This window comes from Medicago sativa, chromosome 1 (assembly GCF_051527215.1).
Source record: "Medicago sativa cultivar Bolivia chromosome 1, Bolivia_mono, whole genome shotgun sequence".
Taxonomy (NCBI): domain Eukaryota; kingdom Viridiplantae; phylum Streptophyta; class Magnoliopsida; order Fabales; family Fabaceae; genus Medicago; species Medicago sativa.
The window spans coordinates 65447726-65470857 of record NC_140749.1 but is presented as its reverse complement, the minus strand read 5'-3'; the positions used below and the strand labels follow the sequence as shown (position 1 = coordinate 65470857).

Here is a 23132-nt window from a genome sequence, read left to right as displayed (position 1 = left end):
TGTGTGGGTATCCAAATAATATCAGCATTGCTATTCAACCCGAAAAAATCCATCCCGAGGGCATCAAGAATTAAAAGCAACCAATGAAAGCTTTGCTTTTCCCACAATTCATGGCAGGTCATATGGAAAAAGGAGGAAGTCAAAAAAGGTGGCTGTGTGGAATACACGCTCGAGCTGATTCGGGATAAAAACCTGTCGGGAACTTTAGCATTTTTCAAATAATATTTATGTGTAAGTATGTGTGTGTACGGATCCCTGCTGTTTTAGTTACTAGGATCCGTCAGTACGTGTGTTTTAACAACAAAACCCTAAATTAGAAAACAGTCTTCACAATCTGTTTCAAGTATCGTACCTTCCTGAAGTCGCAACATCATTTGTGTTGTGTCAGCGCCGATTTCATAGATACCCAACCACCAATGTCTTCACCAGTCTTTCCCGACGCTATCATCGTCGAAATCTTATCATGGCTTAAGGTGAACCCTTTGATGAAGATGAAAGGCGTGTGTAAGTCATGGAACACTCTTATTTCCGATCCTAATTTCGTTAAAACGCACCTTAGTCGATCTGCACGACACTCACAATCATATATAGTCTCTTACATGAATACCAATAAGGACGCTGAAGACAGTTTCATACCCTTCTCTATTAGTTGTTTACTGGAAAACCGTTCGATCACCCTTCCCAATGATCTTTACTATAGATTGATTGATAAGGATTGTTGTCATGTTGTTGGTTCCTGCAATGGATTAGTTTGCTTGCTTGGTTATTCTCTTGTCGAGGATAATGGTGTGGACAAGATGTGGCTTCGTATTTGGAACCCCGCCACCAGAACAATATCAGATAAATTAGGATATCATTGTGACGATGATGACATCTATCAATTGAAGTGTTGGCAGTTTACATTTGGTTATGTCAATTCAACCGACACTTATAAGGTTGTGGCGTCACATTCTGGTAGTAACATGACAACGGAGGTCCGTGTTCTTAGTTTCGGTAATAATATTTGGAGAAATATTCGAACTTTTCCTGCGAGGCTTCTTCAGCTGCTCTCTTATAATAATAATAGCAGGTTGTATGCCGGTGTATTTGAATTGCACTATTAATTGGTTGCCAACTATTTGTAATGATAATCTTGCTATTCAATTTGTGATTATTTCGCTTGATCTAGATACAGAAACATTCGCACAATTTCTGCCCCCTCCAGATTCTCTGGAGGAGCTGTCACATATATGGGTATGTTCTGTGACGGAGTCACGTGCTCGGCCAGGTGTTTGTGTGTTGAAGGATTCACTTTGTTTTTACCATGATTTCAAGAAAACCGATCTTGTTATATGGAAGATGGCACAATTTGGAGATGAAAATTCTTGGACTCAACTCCTTAGATTTAGCTATCACAATCGTCAGATGAACTTGAAACATGGTTTCTTGATATTCAATCTTTATGAGAACTGTGATACATTGGTATGCGCACATCACCAACAAGACCGAGCATATCTCTATAATTGGAGAAATAATAGAGTAGTGAAAACTGGAGTTAACCAAACGATATGTTGGTTCTCTGTAAACCATTATGCTGAAAGCTTGGTTCCAACCAGTTGAAAGTAAGTTATTCTCTAGCGATATAGTACTTGTTTGAATTTATGTTAATTCTCGTACTTGCTTTCGATTATGTTGTTAATTCCTTTACTTCAAAACTTTGTTATAGATATGCTAAATCAAGCGCTTGACAATTGAATTCCATGTAGTACTCATTTATGTAAGTATATTTTAAGCAAGTAATGATAATTTGCATAAACATTATATTCTTAAAATATAATTGTTTTATTTGTATACCTGGTAGTAATATACTGCCACTGAATTTAATCTTTAACTACACAACACTTGTTTCATCTGTGGTGTAGAATTGTACAATGTTGCATTATGATAGAAACTAATTTATTCTTATTTTCACAAAGGGATATAACTGCATTTTTTAGAATTAGGCCTTCACTTTTATTTTACGTCTTTGTTCTTTTTATGTGCTTTGTTGTTTCACTCTCTTGCCTAACGCGAGTCCTTTTCGAAATATAGATCCACAAAGTCAACTTCAAGCAAACCAACATTATTGATGGTGCACGTTAGGATGGTAGAATGAAAAAGGCTGATTGGAGATACACTCTAATCCTCTATGATTCTCTTGCTTAACATGATTCTCATTAGTAATGGTACTGTGATCTAGCCATTTTCATATGCTCAGTTTTGTTCTGTTGTGGCTCTATTTCCACAGGTGTGCGGTGCTTTTTGGGCCCGAAACTCTGCTGCTGTAGTGTTTTTCTGTAGGTTTCCACTCATTTTATGTTTTTGCTGTTGCTGTGATTTTTGTTTTCTGGTTTGTAGACAATTTGAGTCTTTGATAGGTGTTCTTTAAGTCTATGTTGGGTGTTGTTTAGTAACAGCTTGTGGTGCTATTGACTTTTTCTTTCGTCGGAGTTAGAATTGGTGCTAACCTATAGCCTTTTCCTTGACTTTGAGTCACTTTGTAATATCTTATCTTCTATCGGGTACAACTTGTGCTCTTTTGCCATTTTAAAAAAAAAATGAAATTGGCTTTATGCAAAATTATGAAGTGTTTGAGCACAATTCTTGCTCTTTTAATCCTATCAATCAATATCTTCTATTTGTGTTTGCTTTCTAGGAGTTGTGGATGAAAATTTAAAGGCAATATAAATTGAAGGGATTGTGAGTCTAAAGTGTAGGTATTTTCTCATAACTTTAAATTGCTTCCGATTTGTTGGGCATATTATCGTGGTGTATTGGTGTTGGTCTGAGTATGAAACCAGTCCCTAAATACGACAATTGGTAGTGGCATCATCAAAGAAGCTTTTCTTGCACTAAAAGGGAAAACTCTAGTGTCACAAGATGTATATTGGCAATTGAAACCTGCAATCTGGTTGTATTACTTAGTTGAAAAATCTCTTGTGTAGGAGTTGTGGCACTAATGTGATTTACATTGTGTAATGTTGAGAATATGCTAAAATTTTGTTGGAGACGATTTGACATTGTGATGTTGATTAAGATATATGGAATGTAAATGGAGAGTTTTGACCACTAATTCATTTCTTTGTTCTCATTGGATAATCAATTCATCGATTTCACATCTCTTGTCAATACTTATGCGGTTTGGTAGATCATTGATTTTGTAATTTAAATGATTTAAAAGATAAAATTACTTTCTTTGAAATTTGGTTGAACCCAGAATGTGCTCATCCAACCACATAGTTAGGCAGTCTTACGGTTAAATGAGTACCAAACCATAACCACGACATAAAAAATCAGCATAACAACTAGTAAGACTAGGTGAAGCCAATAGTAGAGCAGTTATTTGTAGTATAATAAAACATCCTTCACATAGTAAAATAGGAAGGAACCTGTTGCAGCAGAATAAAATAATTTTCATCTAAGAGCGCTTATATGAGATGACAAAATAGTTTAACCAAGGTCCTGAGTTCGAATCCAACGTTAATTGAATCCAGCGTTAAAACTCTTAGAGCATCCACAATAGAGACCTCCATATTTGAGTATTTAAATTGGATCCTACGTGTACAAATCATTTATTCCTCTTTCAATAAATCTTTTATCACCTTCACCTTAAAAAAACCAAACAAAGAATAAAAAATCTAAATCAAATTAACAATGAGAAAAATTGGTATTTAGGCGCCCACTGTTTGCTCTTGCTCTTAGACACCTTAAATTGACGAAAATACCTCAAACGGTAATTGACTGTCGTTTGAGGTATTATCAACCACAAAAATATGCTAGTGCATTATCGAGCACAAAAAAATATGTCGCTGCATTATCAACAAAAAAAACTATGATCACCAACAAAAAAAATTCATATCCTATCTAGTGAAATTACTTTTTTTTTTTTTAGGGAATCTAGTGAAATTACTTATTCATATTCATCTTCTTCATCTTCACTATCCACAAGAATTCGAATGACTTCATTTGATTTTTTTTTCGTAGTTGCTCTCCTATTTCAATATTCATGAATTTTTGAAACCAAGATTGTCTCAACTCTCAACTTCTTCTTTATTGTGTAATTTCCACTTTGTGTATGATGGAGGTGTTAGACAACCATCTATAAAAAATACACAAACTACGTGATCCAAGATTAATCCAAGACACATAATATGGGTGTTTGGATTTAGTGGTGGTTGTTCTTTAATTGAAAAAAAAGTTTTAGAAATAACGATATCATGTTTTGCCAACTCAACCACAGCTTTATTATAGCAAGTTGCAATAATGTGATCCGTATCTAGTAACGCCAACTACTTCTATTTTGGTGCAAATTCATTATTTGGTGGAGGGTACAAACCATTCAAGATATATTGAAAATGCTACTCACTTCCAAATATTGGCATATAGTCACTCTTATGACTAGTCAACTCTTTAATTAGTGTATTACGTGTCACATAGTGACTATCTTTACCGATACCAACATGCTCGACTACAACCTAGAATCCACAATTATTATCGCCTAAAACATCCACAATTTTGTCAATACATGGACACATGAACAAAGTCATCCCATTAAGATGAGGAATGTTGGCCTTGGAACCGAAGTTGGCAATGAATTACCAATACGACCATTTTTTGTTTTACGGAATGACGTTTTTTTTTTTTTTTTACATTTGAATATCTTGAAATTTGGAATCAACACAATCTCACATTGATGCATCTCAACTAGTTGAACCGTCAATTGGTGAAGACCTTAATATTTTTTTGACACCCTTTAGTTGTACCTTTTTAAAGGTGGAGTTAAAAATATCTTTTTGAAAATGCTTGCTGACATATTTGCTCTTAGATGTGTAGTTTTATTTTGTGATCCACTTTCTTGAGACGTTTTTAAATACAATTCCATTCTGCCATGGCAAAAAAACCTTCTTCACCTTCTTTCTAACCCACAATAACCTCAAAACATAACCTCTGTCAGTGAGTGTTTATCTCATCCAATCGAGTAGGCATCTCATTACGAATCTTCATATCAAGAATACAGACACACGACAACCTATACAATATCCTGATCAGTTCACACAAGCACACTTGTTGTTATCCATGCAAGTTTTCTTGGCGCGAGTTGCTTCCTGAAAAATAATGTTCAAGCAAGCTTTATAAACCTTATACTCAAATTCATAGCACAAATTTTTCCCTCGATATCTATGTTCTAAAACACCAAAACTCCTCACAAATTTGCTTGTATCTCAATGAACTGAAACACTAACATATTATGTATTGGCTCCAAACATCTAGCCAAATCTCCTTTACCATCCTTATAATATTTATGTTTTCCATGAGCAGATTCAACTCTGTTAGTGGTTGTGTTGCCAAGATATAAGACACGGTTTGTTCATGCCCTAACATTTTTCCTTTAAAGGATTCATGATGATACTTTCAACACAGGTAAGGAACTTATGGCATTTCTTACAGACATCTCGTAGTTGCAATATGCACGAGCATATGTTTCTGTTGAAAGAGACTCAACCATATTTTCCCCAACTTTCATAATGTTGTCAACTAATTCCACGACCTTTACGTGTTTGACTTCCTTATATCTGCCATCCACTTTTATTATGCATTTAACTCTAGCATTTTTAGTAATATGAAATTGAGAAACTAATGTGGTAGTTTTAGGGAAAACAACTGCGACATCATTCATCAATGTGATATCCATGTCAGTCACGATCACCTTTGGTATATTGTCTGCGGACTCCATATGATCAAGAAATATTTGTAGAACTCATGTGAAGTTCTCCTTTTTTTTTTCTTTCTTCAGACGTCATAAAAGCAAAACCAACAAAATATGTCTTCACGGCTGAGGTTACCCTAACTATCTTAAACAATGACATTATGTACACGTTGATTTTATACGTGGAGTCTATGATCAAAACACTTGAAGAAGTGTTGACTAACTTCGTAGATTTAGAATGAGCCCAAAATATATACTGGTTAGTAGTAGACTCACATTTGCTTCTACACTTGTGAACATATTTGTGCTCCTCCAAACATTTTAACAAATGTTGTATTTATGGCTTTTCAGCTCTAATGTACGTTTTGAACCTTTCTCGTCCATTATACATTTGCTTTACATTCGTCAAATTATCCTTTTGTTTATTCTTCAAATTCACCAGGATATGCTTAGACTCCACCAAACTCTTTGTCAGGTCAGCAACGATCTTCTTATATTTCTCAGCTAATCTACCTGCAAGAAGGTAATCTTCAAACTTTGGCTCCATCTTATGGTTGTGAACTCCATTAAGAACACTCAACTACCATTTATTCGTTTCCTTCTTTACATAACCATGCAACCTAAAAAGAAACCCACATTTCTTTGTCCTCAAGTCTTGTTTTGATTTCTTCTTGAGTGCTTTGTACTCACCACTCCTTTCACAAACCAACACTAACATTGGTTTCTTTCTTCCATCACCATTATATGATTTATCTATAATTAAAGTAAATTTCTCCTTTGTTGCTTGTCGATGAATCCAATTAATCATATCATCTATAACTTTCAATTTATCTTTTGTGAAACGTATGGTGTCATATCTACTTCATTAGCACTAAGTATGGAAACTTCTGAACCAACTAGAGAAGGTTGCACATCAAGGTAAGCTTCAACAATGTTTGTTTCACATTAATGAAAACTTCAACTATAGATGGTTTCAATAATTTTCAACCGACATTACTTGGTTTTGACTCGACATTATTATCAACCGTATTTTTTTTACCATAATTAGCAATAAATAATAAAAAAAATAGCAATTTTTTTTTGAGGAAAAAAACGCAAAAAAAAAAACTGAAAAAACCAAAAACTGGCAACTACCGTAGTTAAATGTCGTTTCTGGAGCGGTTGTTAACTGTTGTTAGCATGTACGATAGTTAACTGCCTATATGTGTACCACAGGGCATGTAATAACTGGTCCACGTGGTACACCGTTAGTTTTTTTTTTCTTTCTTTTTTAACGTGAAGTTAATAGAAGGATCAATGACAATATTTTTACAAAGTGTAGAGATCAATGTCATACAAAATAGTGCATGAATCAACGTTTAACTTATACACTATTCACATAAAATACTTTGACCTTGTTTTTTTTTGTTGGTCAAGTAGCCTAGTGGTTAGAGCTCATACAATTAAATATAGAGAATTGGGGTGTCCGGGTTCGAACCCCAACCCCTGCATATAATATGCAATATTCCTACCAAATGAGCTAAGCTCATGTGATCCTTATTTTTCCTACTATTATATAATAAGTTGTTGTATTTTTCTTGATGAATATTTTTATAACAGTTAATACAAAATTTAAAAATATTAAAAATCAAACATGTGTATAGACATGTTTGCAACAATGGACAGAGTCATTTATTTTAAGAGAAACATTTGTGTGGACCAGGACCAAGAATTTTGGTTTGGTCACACACACAAGTTTTTTCTTTCTCTCTCTTCTCTCCTCTCTTCTCCATTTTCTCTCTCTTCTCTCTTCTCTCTCCTCTTTTTTTTCTTTGTGTGACCAAAGACCACTTGTGTGGACTAGGACCACACAAGATTTTCTCTTATTTTAAAGGGAGGAAGTAAAAACAATGGTGACATGTTTAAGGCAAAGAGAAATGATATTTGTACAACCATTTTCTAACAACTTTTTGACAATTTTCTCTCTCATCCTCACACTATCTTCTTATTCTCTCTCTTCATTTTTCTCTCTCTATTATTTTTGATCAATCAAAAGAGAGAAAACCAAAGTTGTTATGAAAGTTGTACCAAAGAGTTGTACAAATATCACTCCTCTAAGCCGAAACATTTATCATCTTCAGCTTAGTGTTTAAAGTACAAAACCCTAAATTGGAAAACCAGGGGTGTTGAATTCAAACATCCTGAATTCGCAGTATCAATTTCTTCTCTAACAACGGCACCACGTTAGGGTTCCGTTTGTATCACCGCCGTTGTCATGAATACTCGATCACGAATGTCGCGGTCGTCTTCACCAATCTTGCCCCACGATATCATTGTCGAGATCCTTTCCTGGCTTACGGTGAAATCTTTGATGAAGATGAAATGTGTGAGTAAATCATGGAACACTTTTATCTCTGATTCTAATTTCGTTAAAATGCATCTTAATCGATCTGCACGACACTCACAATCCTATATAGTATCCGAACAGCACGGTGATTACAGTTTCGTACCTTTCTTAGTTAATGATTTGATGAATGACCGTTCAATCACCCTTCCCACCGATCCTTACTATCAATTGATTGACAAGGACTGTCCTGAAGTTGTTGGTTCCTGCAATGGACTGGTCTGCTTGATTGGTTGTGTTGTGGATGATGATGAGTTTGACGAGGACGATTACTGGGAGACTAATAAAGAGTTGTGGCTCCGTATCTGGAACCCCGCCACCAGGACAATATCAGATAAGTTGTATTTTCGTTCTAATCATTTGCAATATTGGCAGTTTATGTTTGGTTATGATAATTCAACCGAAACTTATAAGGTTGTGGCGTTATATCCGGGTAAGAAAATGACAATGGAGGTGCAAGTTCTTAGTTTTGGTAATAATTTTTGGAGAAATATTCAAAGTTTCCCTGCGAGGCTTCTTCAGTTCTCCTTTTGTAGTAATAGAAGGGTGTATGCTGGTGTACATTTGAATTCCACTCTTAATTGGTTAGGGTTTATTCAGGACGGTGATCTTGCTCCTCAACTTGTGATTATTTCGCTTGATCTAGGTACAGAGACATACACACAATTTCTGCCACCTCCAATTTCTCTGGACTTGTCACATGTTTTACAGAAGGTGTCACATGCAAAACCAGGTGTTTCTATGTTAATGGATTCACTTTGTTTCTATCATGATTTGAAGGAAACAGATTTTGTTATATGGAAGATGACAAAATTTGGAGATGAAAAGTCATGGGCTCAATTACTTAAAATTAGCTATCATAATCTTAAGATGAACTTGAAACCTGGTATCTCAATGTTCAATCTTTATGTGAATGGTGATACACTCGTATTTGTAGATGACCAGAAAGAACGAGCAATTCTCTATAATTGGAGAAATAATAGAGTAGTGAAAACTAGAGTTAACAAAAAGATATGTTGGTTCTCTATAAACCATTATGTCGAAAGCTTGGTTTCAACAAGTTGAAAGTAAGTTCTTCTCTAGCCATTATTTCCTTTACTTCAAAATTTTGTTATAGATACAATGAATCAACTGCCTGACTTGAATTTCTTGTCTAGTACTCATTTATGTAAGTATATTTTAAGCGTATTCTTCTTGATCTGATTACACCAATTACAATACACCCATGATGGTTTTGGAGGGTTATTTTGTTTGTATACCTATAATGATATATGGGGGAGCCTTGGCGCAACGATACAATTGTTGTCATGTGAGTTCAAGTCTTAGAAACAGCCTCTTGTGTAAAAAACAGGGTAAGGGTGCGTACAATACACCAAAATGGTGGGACCCCTTCCCGGACCCTGCGTGTTTTCTTGTTTCATTCTCTTGCTTAACATTAGTCCTTTTTGAATTATAGAATCACAAAGTCAACTTCAAGCAAGTCCAACATTATTGATGGTGCATGCCGGGATGGTAGAATGAAGGAGGCTTATTGGAGCTACATTCTCTGATTCTCATTAGTTATGGTATTTGTTTTACATAAGACATTAATGGTCCTCTTGATGTCATTTAGCTTTTTTCGGAACATTTGTAGCAACTTATTGCTTTAATTAGTTTGTTGTTTTGCAATAGTACTCCTGCTTGCGTTAAGGCAAATGAAAATCTCCAACTCTTTATGAGTGAGTTAAGTACATTTTTTGCAGGACCATTTGAGTATGAGATCAATATTTATGTAGTTGCACAAAATACTCTGAATGATATATAGCCGTAATATATGGTTCACTAGTACATCTAAATTAGATATGTACTCCCATTTCTTAGTATTGCTGATTTCTACTATGTATCTTAATTGTGACCGTCTCAGAGCTTGTCTAGATATTGGTGCTAAAATTGATGTTGAATACTAACTTGGGTGTGTTTGAATGTGTAATGTGGGAATAAGGACTTGTTGAACCACTTATCCTGTGAAAACCAGTTCTAACTGTTGGACAACTTGGTGTACTATCATTCAATCTTACTATATCTCGGTTATATAAGTTTCGAAGTGTTGACTGTTGATGAAGTGAGAAATTTTACAAAGCGTGGATTTTTGTTGGAGTAACTGTAAATTAATTATCTTAATCGGTAAATGTTTTGTCATGTGTGTTTATGGTTTCTAGTCTCGGTGTTCTTTATAACTATCGTTACATATATCTTGAATGGACTGGTTTGGTTGCACACTTTTTTACAATAGCATAATGTAAGGCTCCTACTAAGGACTAATAGAAAGTAGGATTTGCAGTGTAGTTGGAGACATACTTAGAGAGTCTATGAGACTATGAATCCATTAGATAAGTGTTCCACATCAATTCCTAAAAAAAATAAAAAATCAAGATGGCTAATATCTTCTAATGAGAAAGTTGAGTTTAGCTTGATGATGAGTTTCTGGATAAGAAGTTTGGAGCTTTCCCACATTTCTTACAACGAGTTTGGATCATCTAATGAGGACATTAGCTGTAGGCAGTAGTTTTCTGATTTAAAGTTAATTATATACTCCCTCCGGTCTCAAATGTAAGAAACTTTTCACTTTTTAGGTTCATTCAATAAATGATGTATGTGGTCTACATTATAAACTACATACATTATTTATTGAATGAATGAATCTAAAAAGTGAAAAGTTGCTTACATTTGAGACCGGAGGGAGTATTTTGCTATGAAAAGACACAACTTGACTGGAAGGTTTTAATCTCATATATCTATTGGATAATGCACATCAGCACATGAATCTAGAATACATAACATATTGCACTTTTTATTGGCCAGTCAAGCAATTCTGAAGTTATTGGTCATTTAAGTTTTTTGTTTTAAATTGGTGATTTAAGTTACATTAGGTGTACACAACTGCTATTTTTATGCATTTTGTAACAAAAATTCACAAGTTTTTTTATGTTTCAGATGTGACGGAATGAGGTTGGTCACTTATGTTACGAGGTTGTTTTCTAATGAATTGGTTGTTGAATTGTGATATTGACAAGCCTAATAGATGTTTTTTTTTTTTGTTGATTTCTCTCGTGATAGTCATTTTGTGGACGAAAAATAACACAAGGTGAAAATATCTAAAATTCATCGAATTGTCCTTTTGTTTACCCTTCAAATTCATTAGAATATGCTCAGACTTCACCAAACTCTTTGTCAGGTCAACAACAATCTTCTTATCTTTATCAGTTAATCTACTCGCTAGAAGGTGACCTTCTAGCTTTGACTCCATCTTATGAATATGAACTCCATTAAATATACTCAACCAACATTCATTTGCTCTCTTCTTTACATAACCATACAACCTAAAAAGACACTCACGTTTCTTTGTCCCCATGTTTTCTCATTTCGATTTCTTCCTGGGTGCTTAGTACTCACAACTCATTTCACAAGCCAACACTAACATTGGCTTCTTCCTTCCATCACCATTTTAGGATTTGTCTATAATTAAAATAAATTTTATCTTTTTGCTTGCCGATGAACCCAATTGACCATACCATCTCTAACTTTCCATTTATATTTGGTAAAAAATATGGTGTCGTATATATTTCATTAGCACAAATTTTGGAAACTTTGGAACCAACAAGAGAAGGTTTCACATCAATGAAATCTTCAACAATATTTGTTTCACATCAACGAAAACTTCAATTATAAATGATTTGAATTCAACGGAAGACTCAACATTACTTGATTTTGACTCGACATATTTATCAACCGCATTTTGACCATAACTATCAATAAATAATAAAACATTGCAAAAAAGTATTAAAAGATAATTAAATCATTTAGTGCAACAAAATAAAAAAGTCGAAAAATCAAAAACTGGGCAGCAACGACAGTTAAATGCCATCTCTGGAACGTTTGTTGATTGTCGTGGCACGTACGAGAGTTAGCTACCTTTTAGTGTGCCACGTGACATGGAACAATGATCAGATTTTTCCAAAGTGCAGGGATCAATCTCATACAAAATAATGCATAAATAAATGTTTGACTTTTGCACTATTCACATAACATACTTTGACCTTATATTGTTGGATTTGTCTCGATGAGTATTTTTAAACTTTTTGATACAAAATTTACAAATATTAAAAATCGAACATTTTGCTATTGCTATTTTTGTTTCAGAAAAAAAAAAAATCAAACTTGTGTATAGACATGTATGCAACAATGGACATAGCTGAAGATGATAAGTGTTTGAAGTACAAAACCCTAAATTGGAAAACTAAGGATGTTGATCTATGCGATAATCATCCAAACAGCTTAGCCTCCAATTTTTTTCTTCTTCGTTAGACCGAACCCATTCCTGAATTCGCAGCATCAAGTTTGGGTTCCGTTTGTATCACCGCCGCTGTCATGAATACCCGATCACGAATGTCGCTGTCGTCTTCACCAGTCTTCCCCGACGATATCATCGTCGAAATCCTATCATGGCTTACGGTTAAACTTTTGATGAAAATGAAATGTGTGAGTAAGTCATGGAACACTCTTATCTCTGATTCTAATTTCATTAAAATGCATCTTAATCGATCTGCACGACACTCACAATCCTATCTAGTATCCGAACATCGCGGTGATTGCAGTTTCGTACCTTTCTCTGTTCGTGGTTTGATGAATGACCGTTCAATCACCCTTCCCAAGGATCCTTACTATCAATTGATTGACAAGGACTGTCCTGGAGTTGTTGGTTCCTGCAATGGATTGGTCTGCTTGAGTGGTTGTGTTGCGGATGTTGAGGAGTTTGAAGAGATGTGGCTCCGTATCTGGAACCCCGCCACCAGGACAATATCAGATAAGTTGTATTTTCGTGCTAATCGTTTGCAATGTTGGGAGTTTATGTTTGGTTATGATAATTCAACCGAAACTTATAAGGTTGTGGCGTTATATCCGGATAGTAAAATGACAACAGAGGTGGGAATTATTTGTTTCCGTAATAGTATTTGGAGAAATATTCAAAGTTTCCCTGCGAGGCTTCTTCAGTTCTCTATTTATAGTAATAGAACGTTGTATGCTGGTGTACATTTGAATTCCACTCTTAATTGGTTAGGGTTTATTCAGGACGACGGTAATCTTGCTCCTCAATTTGTGATTATTTCGCTTGATCTAGCTACAGAGACATACACACAATTTCTGCCACCTCCAATTTCTCTGGACTTGTCACATGCTTTACAGAAGGTGTCACATGCAAAGCCAGGTGTTTCTACGTTAATGGATTCACTTTGTTTCTATCATGATTTCAAGGAAACCGATTTTGTTATATGGAAGATGACAAAATTTGGAGATGAAAAGTCTTGGGCTCAATTACTTAAAATTAGCTATCATTATCTTAAGATGAACTTGAAACCTGGTATCTCAATGTTCAATCTTTATGTGAATGGTGATACACTCGTATTTGTAGATGACCAGAAGGAACGAGCAACTCTCTATAATTGGAGAAATAATAGAGTAGTGAAAACTAGAGTTAACAAAAAGATATGTTGGTTTTCTATAAACCATTATGTCGAAAGCTTGGTTTCAACAAGTTGAAAGTAAGTTCTTCTCTAGCCATTATTTCTCCCTTACTTCAAAACTTTGTTATAGATACAATGAATCAACTGCCTGACTTGAATTTCATGTCTAGTACTCATTTATGTAAGCATATTTTAAGCATATTCTTCTTGATCTGATTACACCAATTACAACACACCCATGATGATTTTGGAGGGTTGTTTTGTTTGTATACCTATAATGATATATGGGGAGCCTTGGCGCAATGGTAAAGTTGTTTTCATGTGAGTTCAAGTCTTAGAAACAGCCTTTTGTGTAAAAAACAGGGTAACCCTGCATATGCTGGAGCTTTAGTGCACGGGGCTTGAAATAAAAATAGTTTATAATGATATATTGCTAGTGAATTTAATTCTTAAGAACAAAACGCTTGTTTCATGTGTCGTACAGAATTGTAATACTGCATTACGGTAGAAACTGATTTCTTTATTTTTATTTTCACAAAGGGATATAGCTTCACTTTTGAGAATTAGACATTCAGTTTTGTTTTGAATCTTTGTTCTTTTTATGTGTTTTCTTGTTTCATTCTCTTGCTTAACTTAGTCCTTTTCGAATTATAGACTCACAAAGTCAACTTCAAGCAAGTCCAACATTATCGATGGTGCATGCCAGGATGGTAGAATGAAAGAGGCTTATTGGAGCTACATTCTCTGACTCTCATTAGTTATGGTATTTGTTTTATATAAGACATTAATGGTCCTCTTGATGTCATTTAGCTTTTTTCGGAACATTTGTAGTAACTTATTGCTTTAATTATTGTGTTGTTTTGCAATAGTACTCCTGCGTGCGTAAAGGCAAATGAAAATCTCCAACTCTTTATGAGTGAGTTAAGTACATTTTTTGCAGGACCATTTGAGTATGAGATCAATATTTATGTAGTTGCACAAAATACTCTGAATGATATAGCCGTAATATATGGTTCACTAGTACATCTAAATTAGATATGTACTCCAATTTTCTCAGTATTGCTGATTCCTACTATGTATCTTAATTGTGACCGTCTCTGAGCTTGTCTAGATATTGGTGCTAAAATTGATGTTGAATACTAACTTGGGTTTGTTTGAATGTGTTAATGTGGGAATAAGGACTTGTTGAACCACTTATCCTGTGAAAACTCGTTCTAAGTGTTGGACAACTTGATGTACTATCATTCAATCTTACTATCTCTGTTATACTAGTTACATAAGTTTCAAAGTGTTGACTGTTGATGACGTGAGAAATTTACAAAGCTTGGACTTATGTTTAAGTAACTGTAAAATAACTATCTTAGTCGGTAGAAGTTGTCATGTGTGTATATGGTTTCTACTTTCTAGACAGGGTGGGTGTTCTATATAACTATCGTTATATATAGCTTGAATGGACAAGTTTGGTTGCACACTTTTTTACAATAGCATAATAGAAATTAGGATTTGCAGTGTAGTTGGAGACACACTTAGAGAGTCTATGAATCTATTAGATAAGTGTTCCATATCAATTTCTAAAAAAAAATAAATAAAATAAGCTGGCTAATATCTTCTAATGTGAAAGTTGAGTTTAGTTTGATGATGAGATTCTGGATAAGAAGTTTGGGGCTTTCCCACATTTCTTACAAGGAGTTTGGATCTTTTAATGAGTAAATAGCTGTAGGCAGTAGTTTTCTGATTTAAAGTTAATTATATATTTTGCTATGAAAAGACACAACTTGACTGGAAGGTTTTAATCTCATCTATCTATACGATAATGCACATCAGCACATGAATCATGAATACATAACATACTGCACTTTTTATTGGCTTGTCGAAGTAAATACGGCAATTCTTAAAGTTATTTAGTGTGTTTGTTTTATTTGTTAACCTGACGCTGCCGTGCCATTGAGCAAAAGCTTGTATTCTTAGCTTCACAAAATGGCGGTAAAAAAGGCATTGGGACGCGAGAATGCCAATTTAAAAGTTAAACCAATCAATGGCTTAGTTGTATCGTGTTGGTCATTTAAGTTTTTTATTTTTGGTTTTAAATTGGTCATTTAAATTGCATCAGGTGTATACAACTACTATTTTTATGCATTTTGTAACAAAAAATCACAAGTTTCCTTATGTTTCAGATGTGACAGAATGAGGTTGGTCACTTATCTTACAAGGTTGTTTTCTGAATTGGTTGTTGAATTGTGATACTAACAAGCCTAATAGATGTTTATCTTTTGTGGACTTTTCTCGTGATAGTCATTTTGTGGACCAAAAATAACACATGGTCAAAATATCTAAAATCAGTAGCCTGACGTCGACAAGTAGTAAGATTTGTTACGCCATGCCAATACCGTATATTTGTATTTTTATAATTTCATAGATTAAAAATAATACTCTAATATAAGTAAGGTATAAATAATATTCAAAAAAATGGAAGGTATAAATACATTGTTTAAGCGAAATTAGAATGAATTCATTTTGTCTTCTAAGCATCTTCTTTTATAATCCTCACTTCTTGAGTTAATAGATCTCTCTTTGGTCACGCAAACCCATCAAATTGTGATTCAGAATTTCCACTTCAAATTTGGCATGAGTGCACGAAGCTAGCTGCTCCTCCTCAATGCAGCTGAATTGACATCTATAATCTCATATTCCCACTGATTTGAAAAGGCTTGTTTGTGAAGTTATAGGAGTCTATATGTTTTTTGTTTTGCAAGAAAGAAAGATGCTTATAATAAAATAACCACGTCCAAGCACCCAATTTGCAACTACTTGAAACCTGCATAATATTATTCATGGTGTGTTAATTCTTCAAATATGTTCCATAGCTCACATGCCAAACTCAAAAAGCATAGCAAAGAGCTACTTGCAGAAAATAAAACTTCAAGCCACATTCCCAGACAGTGCAACAATTTCAAGATTATATGCATAAATTATCAACATTATGTTTTAGAACTGATGCCAAAAATTCTGCAGAAAAAACAGTTTAAATCATAATTGTACAAAATATGTATTAAGAACAAGACAAACCCTCGCTTAACAACATAACGCCAAAAGATAACATGCCACACCAATGCAGCAAACATTGAACAGCTCCGAGTTGAAACCAATTGATTTTGATCAAAGCCAATACCAAGATAAAAGTTTTACCTGCTCAAAGATTTCTTGAAATAATCCTAAGTTTCTTGCTTTCCATATTATTGACCACTAGCAATCAAGCAACAAAGTAAAAATGATTTTTTCCATTATTATGAAACACTGCTTGTATCCCTAGAACTTCTTCACACAAGGCCCGTGATTTGACAAAATGATTAGGACGGAGTTAATAATAGCAAGTATTTTCTCCAACAAAGTTTCTTTCTGACATCAACTGCATTCTTGAAATGCACTTGAACTTGGACAGACTTTCAGTTACCTCATCCATCTATGACGCAGAAACTACTACAGCCTCTGAAGCCAGAGTTACTTGTTATATCAAACTGCGATTGAGAATAGAAAAACTCAGGAAAGGTTTCAAGTAGGATTAACTTGTGGATTTTAAGTTGTACTTTTCTGACTTTGCTTCTCTACTTGGTTTCAGTTTCTTCAATTTACAGTAGCTTAACTTTACTGCTAAAGAAAGCGACAAGTACATCATATTCTGTTATGAAAAACTTTATTCGAAATAAGAGGAATATTCGATGTCTAACTAGCAAGAAGTTTACAAAGATACGAAGTTGTATACGCCTTATGAAAAAGACCTTACATTATCTATTCACATGTCATGGTTAAATCTGATCTGAGAACCTTGAGCAATAAATAACAACATCACAAGATGCTGATATTAAAAGAATTAGGCTGCAAAACTGTATGGATGGAATAAAAGTGCGACATTTAAGATTAAAAAACCATGCAAGCTCGAATGACAATCTTCTTAGAGATTTAAAAACAAAACAAATGAGAACCAATGCATAAGAGTATCCACATTATTTGTATTAGCTAATTGTGTAACATCAGTGATAAGTGATTATATATTGAGTTCAGTAAATATAGATAGATAAACTGAAATCAAACATCATTGAAGAGTGATGACTTGGTTATTTATGAGTCAGGCACAACACTAACAGCTACCTACAGTACTAATTGACTATGGTAAGTGCACAAACTAAATAAAGCAAGAAAATATACATTGTGGTATTGAATAAACTAGGTTTTTATGAACTGTAGCAATTATACTCTAGTACACTCGCAAAAGTTCATGTTGGGTGATAACCATGAAGAGAACTGAGCTATGAAGAGAATATTGAGCTAAACAATGATACACTTGGTTAACCTCACGCCTATGCAAGGAACTTAAACTATAAAAAAATATATTAAAATTAATACAATCTTCAATAATAGATTTGTTAAAGTTGGATATTGTTGATCGTTCAGCGCCTGAACCACATTAGAAGCATATGATTCTTCTATAAGATTTAAAAAAGACATGTCTTTTGCAAATTTCAACCGCTTCCGCATAGCTAAAACTTTTGTTACCTCTGAATTTAGTAATGAAAATACTTGTCAGCAACTAGCAACAACGACAACACCTTCGTTATCTCTCACCACATCACCAAGACCCCATTCACCCCTCTGTCGGACCTGCTGCATCAACATTTAACTTATAGCAACCACTAACAAGGGGTGTCCAATGAACATCAAATATGAGTAAATTTGGATATCCACTTAGCGTCTCCAACAAGACCGTACTAGCACTATCAAAATTAGTAATAGATCTTTGTGCCTTTTAAACATCGGCAACTACATCAACATCAGTCTCTTCAAAACATTTTTTATTTCTAGTGCACCATAACATGGACTATAATATCATTACTCAAATAAAAGTAGGCTTAAATATGTAGCTAGTCCCTCTAAGTCGGCGAATTTTTGGTTTTCGTCCATGTAGTTTTTTTTTAACCGACCTTGCAAGACGATTTTTTCTTTTTTACTTTTGACCCTAACGTCAAGGTCTGTTACAAAACGCGTATATGACAAACAGAGGGTGACGTGGCAACATGTGATGTGGCTAGCGAAGAACATGTGGCATATGAGTTGATGAGTCAATAAGTGAGAGGGACCAAAATAAAAAATAAAAAACGAAATTGACAACAGACCAAATCCAAAAACATCTGAAATCGACAAAATATCCAAGTTTCTCATCTTCTCTAACACTACTCATAAATTCATTTTCTTCAATAAATTTGCCCAGAAAGTTTCATGCAACACCTCTTAATCTTCATCTTCAACTCAAAATCCATAATCCAACGACCTAAAATCATCATCAACATAAAAAATCCTAAATTTCCATAAAATTTTATAACCAAATAGAAGAAATATTTAGAAACAAAAAAAACTTAACAACAGAAGAAAACAATTTGCTCTCTAGACCTTAATAGCTTGTTGCATCCAAGTTTATCAATATTTTTCAAAGAAAGTGCTTCAAAAGCCACATTAAACCGTATCAAAGAACAAGAACCATCTGAATTCCCAAACACGATTCCTATAGTGTAAATCCAATCACAGCTAATAGAATTTTCAATTTCTTCATTTCATAATTGTTTATCTCCAAAACTTAAATAACTAATCAACCATAAAACCAAAAATCGGAAGGGAATGGTTCTTGGTTTTTTGTTTGCTTTTGTTGATGATGAATTTAGACGTTTGACAAGGCTGTAGAGGTTGTTGTTGGTGGTAGTGATGAACATGTTCTTGGATTGTTGTTCTTGTTCTAGTTTTTTTTTTTGTGTGTACAATATAATGAAGAAGACGAGAGATCTAAGAAATATCAAAACGTATGACTTTTTTTTGGTTTTGGTCTTCTGATTTATGACTATGCCAAATTTTTGCCACATCAACCTCCATTAGACAAACTACATATTTAAGCTATAAAAATAAATAGGGTCATTTGAGTCTTATTCCTTGATCTTTCGAAAATTACCCTGTAATTGCTAATCATTCGATTATGAGTCAGAAAAACGATGGTTGTCATAAAAAAAAATGGTTGTGAGACGAAAATGCCCATCACTGCATCAGACCAATGCATAATGACCAAGATGACCCTCTTCAATCTTCATCCCTTCTAACCCCAAAACTAGTGGTGGAAACAGGCCAGGCCGTCCGACAGGGGCCTATGGTCTAGCCTATTTAAAGCCTAGCTCGGCCCAGCTCGTTTATTAAGAAGGCCAGGCTCAAGCTTTTTATAAAGCCTATTTAATTAAATAGGCCAGGCTAAGGCTTACAAAAAAGCCTATTAAGCCCGTTGGGCCGCCCTATTAAGCTTTTTATGTATAATATATCTTCCATTATTGATATCGTTGAAGTTTTTTTTCTCATAAACTCAAGCCTTCATAAGATTAGTTATTTAGTAGCACATATATTGTTGTGATTATACCTTCATAAGATTTCATTATTTAGTTGCAGATATATTCATGTGCTTTAGGCCTTCGTAAATTTTGGCCTATTTAGTAGTAGGCTTACATGTGTTGCCAGACTTTGGTGTAAAATAGGCTTTTAAATAGGCTTTCAGGCTTCATCAGGCCTTTAAATCAGGCCTTTAAATAGGCCAGATCAGGCCTCGAAAATGAGCCTATGACGGGTAATAAGTCAGGCTCAGGCCTATAATTTTTGAAGTTGGCCAGGCTTAAGCCTTACAAAGCCCGGTCCGGCCTAGCCTATTTCCACCCCTACCCAAAACCCCCATCTTTAACCCCACACACAGACCCAGAAATAACTTTAGAGAAGTAGTTTCTTCTTCGTTAGACGGAACACGATGCATTCACAATCTGTTTCGAAGATCGTAGCTACCTGAAATCGTAGCATTCAATTTTCTTCTCCAACAACGGCACCACGTGAGGGTTCCGTTCGTACCAGCGCCGCTGTCATGAATACCCAACCACCAATGTCGCCGTCGCCGTCGTCTTCACCAGTATTTCCCGACGATATCATTGCTGAAATCCTTTCCTGGCTTACGGTGAAATCTTTGATGAAGATGAAATGTGTGAGTAAGTCGTGGAACACTTTTATCTCTGATTCTAATTTCGTTAAAATGCATCTTAATCGATCTGCACGACACTCACAATCCTATTTTGTATCCGAACATCGCTGTGATTACAGTTTCGTACCTTTCTCCGTTAATGGTTTGATGAATGACCGTTCAATCACCCTTCCCACCGATCCTTACTATCGATTGTTTGACTGTAATGGAGTTGTTGGTTCCTGCAATGGACTGGTCTGCTTGTTCGGTTATTCTTTCAACGAGTTTTATGATGAATTGGCTCCGTATTATGATGAAGACAATGAGGAGAATGATGAGAACGAGTATAAAGAGACTTGGCTCCGTATTTGGAACCCCGCCACCAGGACAATGTCTGATAAATTTGGGTATTTTCGTGATGATGATGTGAAATATGGGCAGTTTGTGTTTGGTTACGACAATTCAACTGACACTTACAAGGTTGTGGCGTTTCGTATGGGTAGCAATATGACAACGGAGGTGAGAGTTCTTAGTTTTGGTAATAACGTTTGGAGAGATATTCAAAGTTTGCCTGCGGGCCTTCTTCAGTTGTCCTTTAATAATCATAATAGCACGGTGTATGCTAGTGTACATTTTAATTGCACTGTTAATTGGTTGGCGATGATTAAGGATGGTAATCTTGCTCCTCAATTTGTGATTATTTCGCTTGATCTAGGTACAGAGACATACACGCAATTTCTGCCCCCTCCAATTTCTTTGGAGTTCTCATATTTTTTAATGAAGGTCTCACGTGCATGGCCAGGTGTTTCTGTGTTAATGGATTCACTTTGTTTATATCATGATTTCAAGGAAACTGATTTTGTTATATGGAAGATGACAAAATTTGGAGATGAAAAGTCGTGGGCTCAATTACTCTGTACTCCTGCTTGCGTAAAGGCAAATGAAAATCTTCAACTCTTTATGAGTGAGTTTACACTTTTTGCACGACCATATGATATCAATATTTCTGTAGTTGCACAAAATGCTTTGTATGTTATAACCGTAATATATGGTTCACTACTACATCTAAACCTTTTGGCAACACTTGCAATCTATTTTATTTTATTTTATTTAAATTGTGGTATGTTAACACTGGTTAAATTAAATGTTACCTTTTGCCACTAATTTTAACTTCAAATAATATTAGTATTTAGTAGTTAATCCTGACAATCACCAAGTAGATCTTATCTCAAATTGATTATTAATGGTGTTTTATAAACTTAAAAGCTTTCATATTCATTTTATATTTGCAATGAAACATGCTATCTTTGTCTCAGGTTTTCACTTAACAATTATATTCCTCATCTTTCCTAAGAATTCATTTCTCTTTCTAAATGAAATTATTGTGACAAACAAAGATCTGTAATTGTTCTTTTTTTTTTTTTTTTGTTTCTTGTATGTTTACTTGCTATTTAGATCCCCATTCTTTTTGTAACCATTCTGCAATGTATACTATATTCACTTAAGTTTGTAGTTGTGTAGTTTTTCGCCTATAGACAAGTAGACATGTACTTCTATTTTGTTAGTATTGCTGATTTCTACTATGTATCTTAATTGTGACTGTCCCAGAGCTTGTGTAGATATTGATGCTAAAATAGATGTGGAGAACTAATTTGGTGTGTTGAATGCGTTAATGTGGGAATAAGGACTTGAACCGGTTATCCTGTAAAAACCAGTTCTAAATGTTTTGTATAATAAGTTAAAAATATATAACCATGATTGATTTGGACAACTTGCTGTACTATCAATTTTGTTTTTTGGACTAATGGATTACGATCATTCAATCTTATTATCTTTGTGATACTAGTTAAATAAGTTTCACAACGTTGACTGTTGATGAAGTGAGAAACTGTACAAAGCTTGGAATTATGTTGAAGTAACTATAAAATAATAATCTTAGTTGGTAAAAGTTTTCTCATGTGTGTGGATGGTTTTTAGACAGGGTGTTGTATATAATTATCCTTATATATATAGCTTGAATGGACAAGTTTTTTATAATAGCATAATGTAAGACTCCTACTATGGACTGAAAGAAAGTAAGATTTGCAGTGTAGTTGGAGACATACTTAGAGAGTTTATGAATCTATAAGCACATCAGTTGTCAAAAATAAAAAATTGAAGCTGGCCAATATCTTCTAATGAAAAAGTTGAGTTTAGCTTGATGACGAGTTTCTGGATAACTAGTTTTGAGCTTTCCCACATTTTTAACAACTAGTTTGGATCTTCTAATGAGAAAATTAGCTGACTGAATTTTATGGTATTATCTGATAACTGTAATTTTATGTTGATTTAGTTTTTCATGTCCAAAGAAAATTCACTTGATGTGAGTTGGATCCAAATATGGTTTATGGTAAAACACTATGGCGTAATTTGATCCATGTAGCTGACCCCATTTAGTGGGATAAGGTTTGGTTGTTGTTGTTGTTGTAAGTTGTAACCAGCTATCAAGAAAGTTTT

General features: G+C 34.5%; 3 protein-coding genes and 1 pseudogene across 3 annotated transcripts; all 4 read left to right on the top strand.

Annotated features, from left to right (window-relative positions):
- Positions 1–404: 404 nt before the first annotated feature.
- LOC146956470 (F-box/kelch-repeat protein At3g23880-like) lies at positions 405–1599 on the top strand (annotated as a pseudogene).
- Positions 1600–7883: 6284 nt separating this feature from the next.
- Positions 7884–9838, top strand: LOC146956469 (F-box/kelch-repeat protein At3g23880-like). Its single transcript, XM_085729038.1, has 2 exons — positions 7884–9175; positions 9565–9838. Exon 1 carries the CDS (start codon positions 7980–7982, stop codon positions 9171–9173), a length of 1194 nt encoding a protein of 397 aa, XP_085585164.1. The 5' UTR covers positions 7884–7979; the 3' UTR covers positions 9174–9175; positions 9565–9838.
- Positions 9839–12352: 2514 nt separating this feature from the next.
- LOC146956468 (F-box/kelch-repeat protein At3g23880-like) lies at positions 12353–14537 on the top strand. Its single transcript, XM_085729033.1, has 2 exons — positions 12353–13687; positions 14264–14537. The coding sequence occupies exon 1, from the start codon at positions 12516–12518 to the stop codon at positions 13683–13685; it is 1170 nt and encodes a 389-aa protein (XP_085585159.1). The 5' UTR covers positions 12353–12515; the 3' UTR covers positions 13686–13687; positions 14264–14537.
- A 5818-nt stretch (positions 14538–20355) lies between these two features.
- LOC146956467 (F-box/kelch-repeat protein At3g23880-like) lies at positions 20356–22041 on the top strand. Its single transcript, XM_085749369.1, has 2 exons — positions 20356–21756; positions 21953–22041. The coding sequence occupies exons 1-2, from the start codon at positions 20544–20546 to the stop codon at positions 22039–22041; spliced, it is 1302 nt and encodes a 433-aa protein (XP_085605495.1). The 5' UTR covers positions 20356–20543.
- Positions 22042–23132: the final 1091 nt, after the last annotated feature.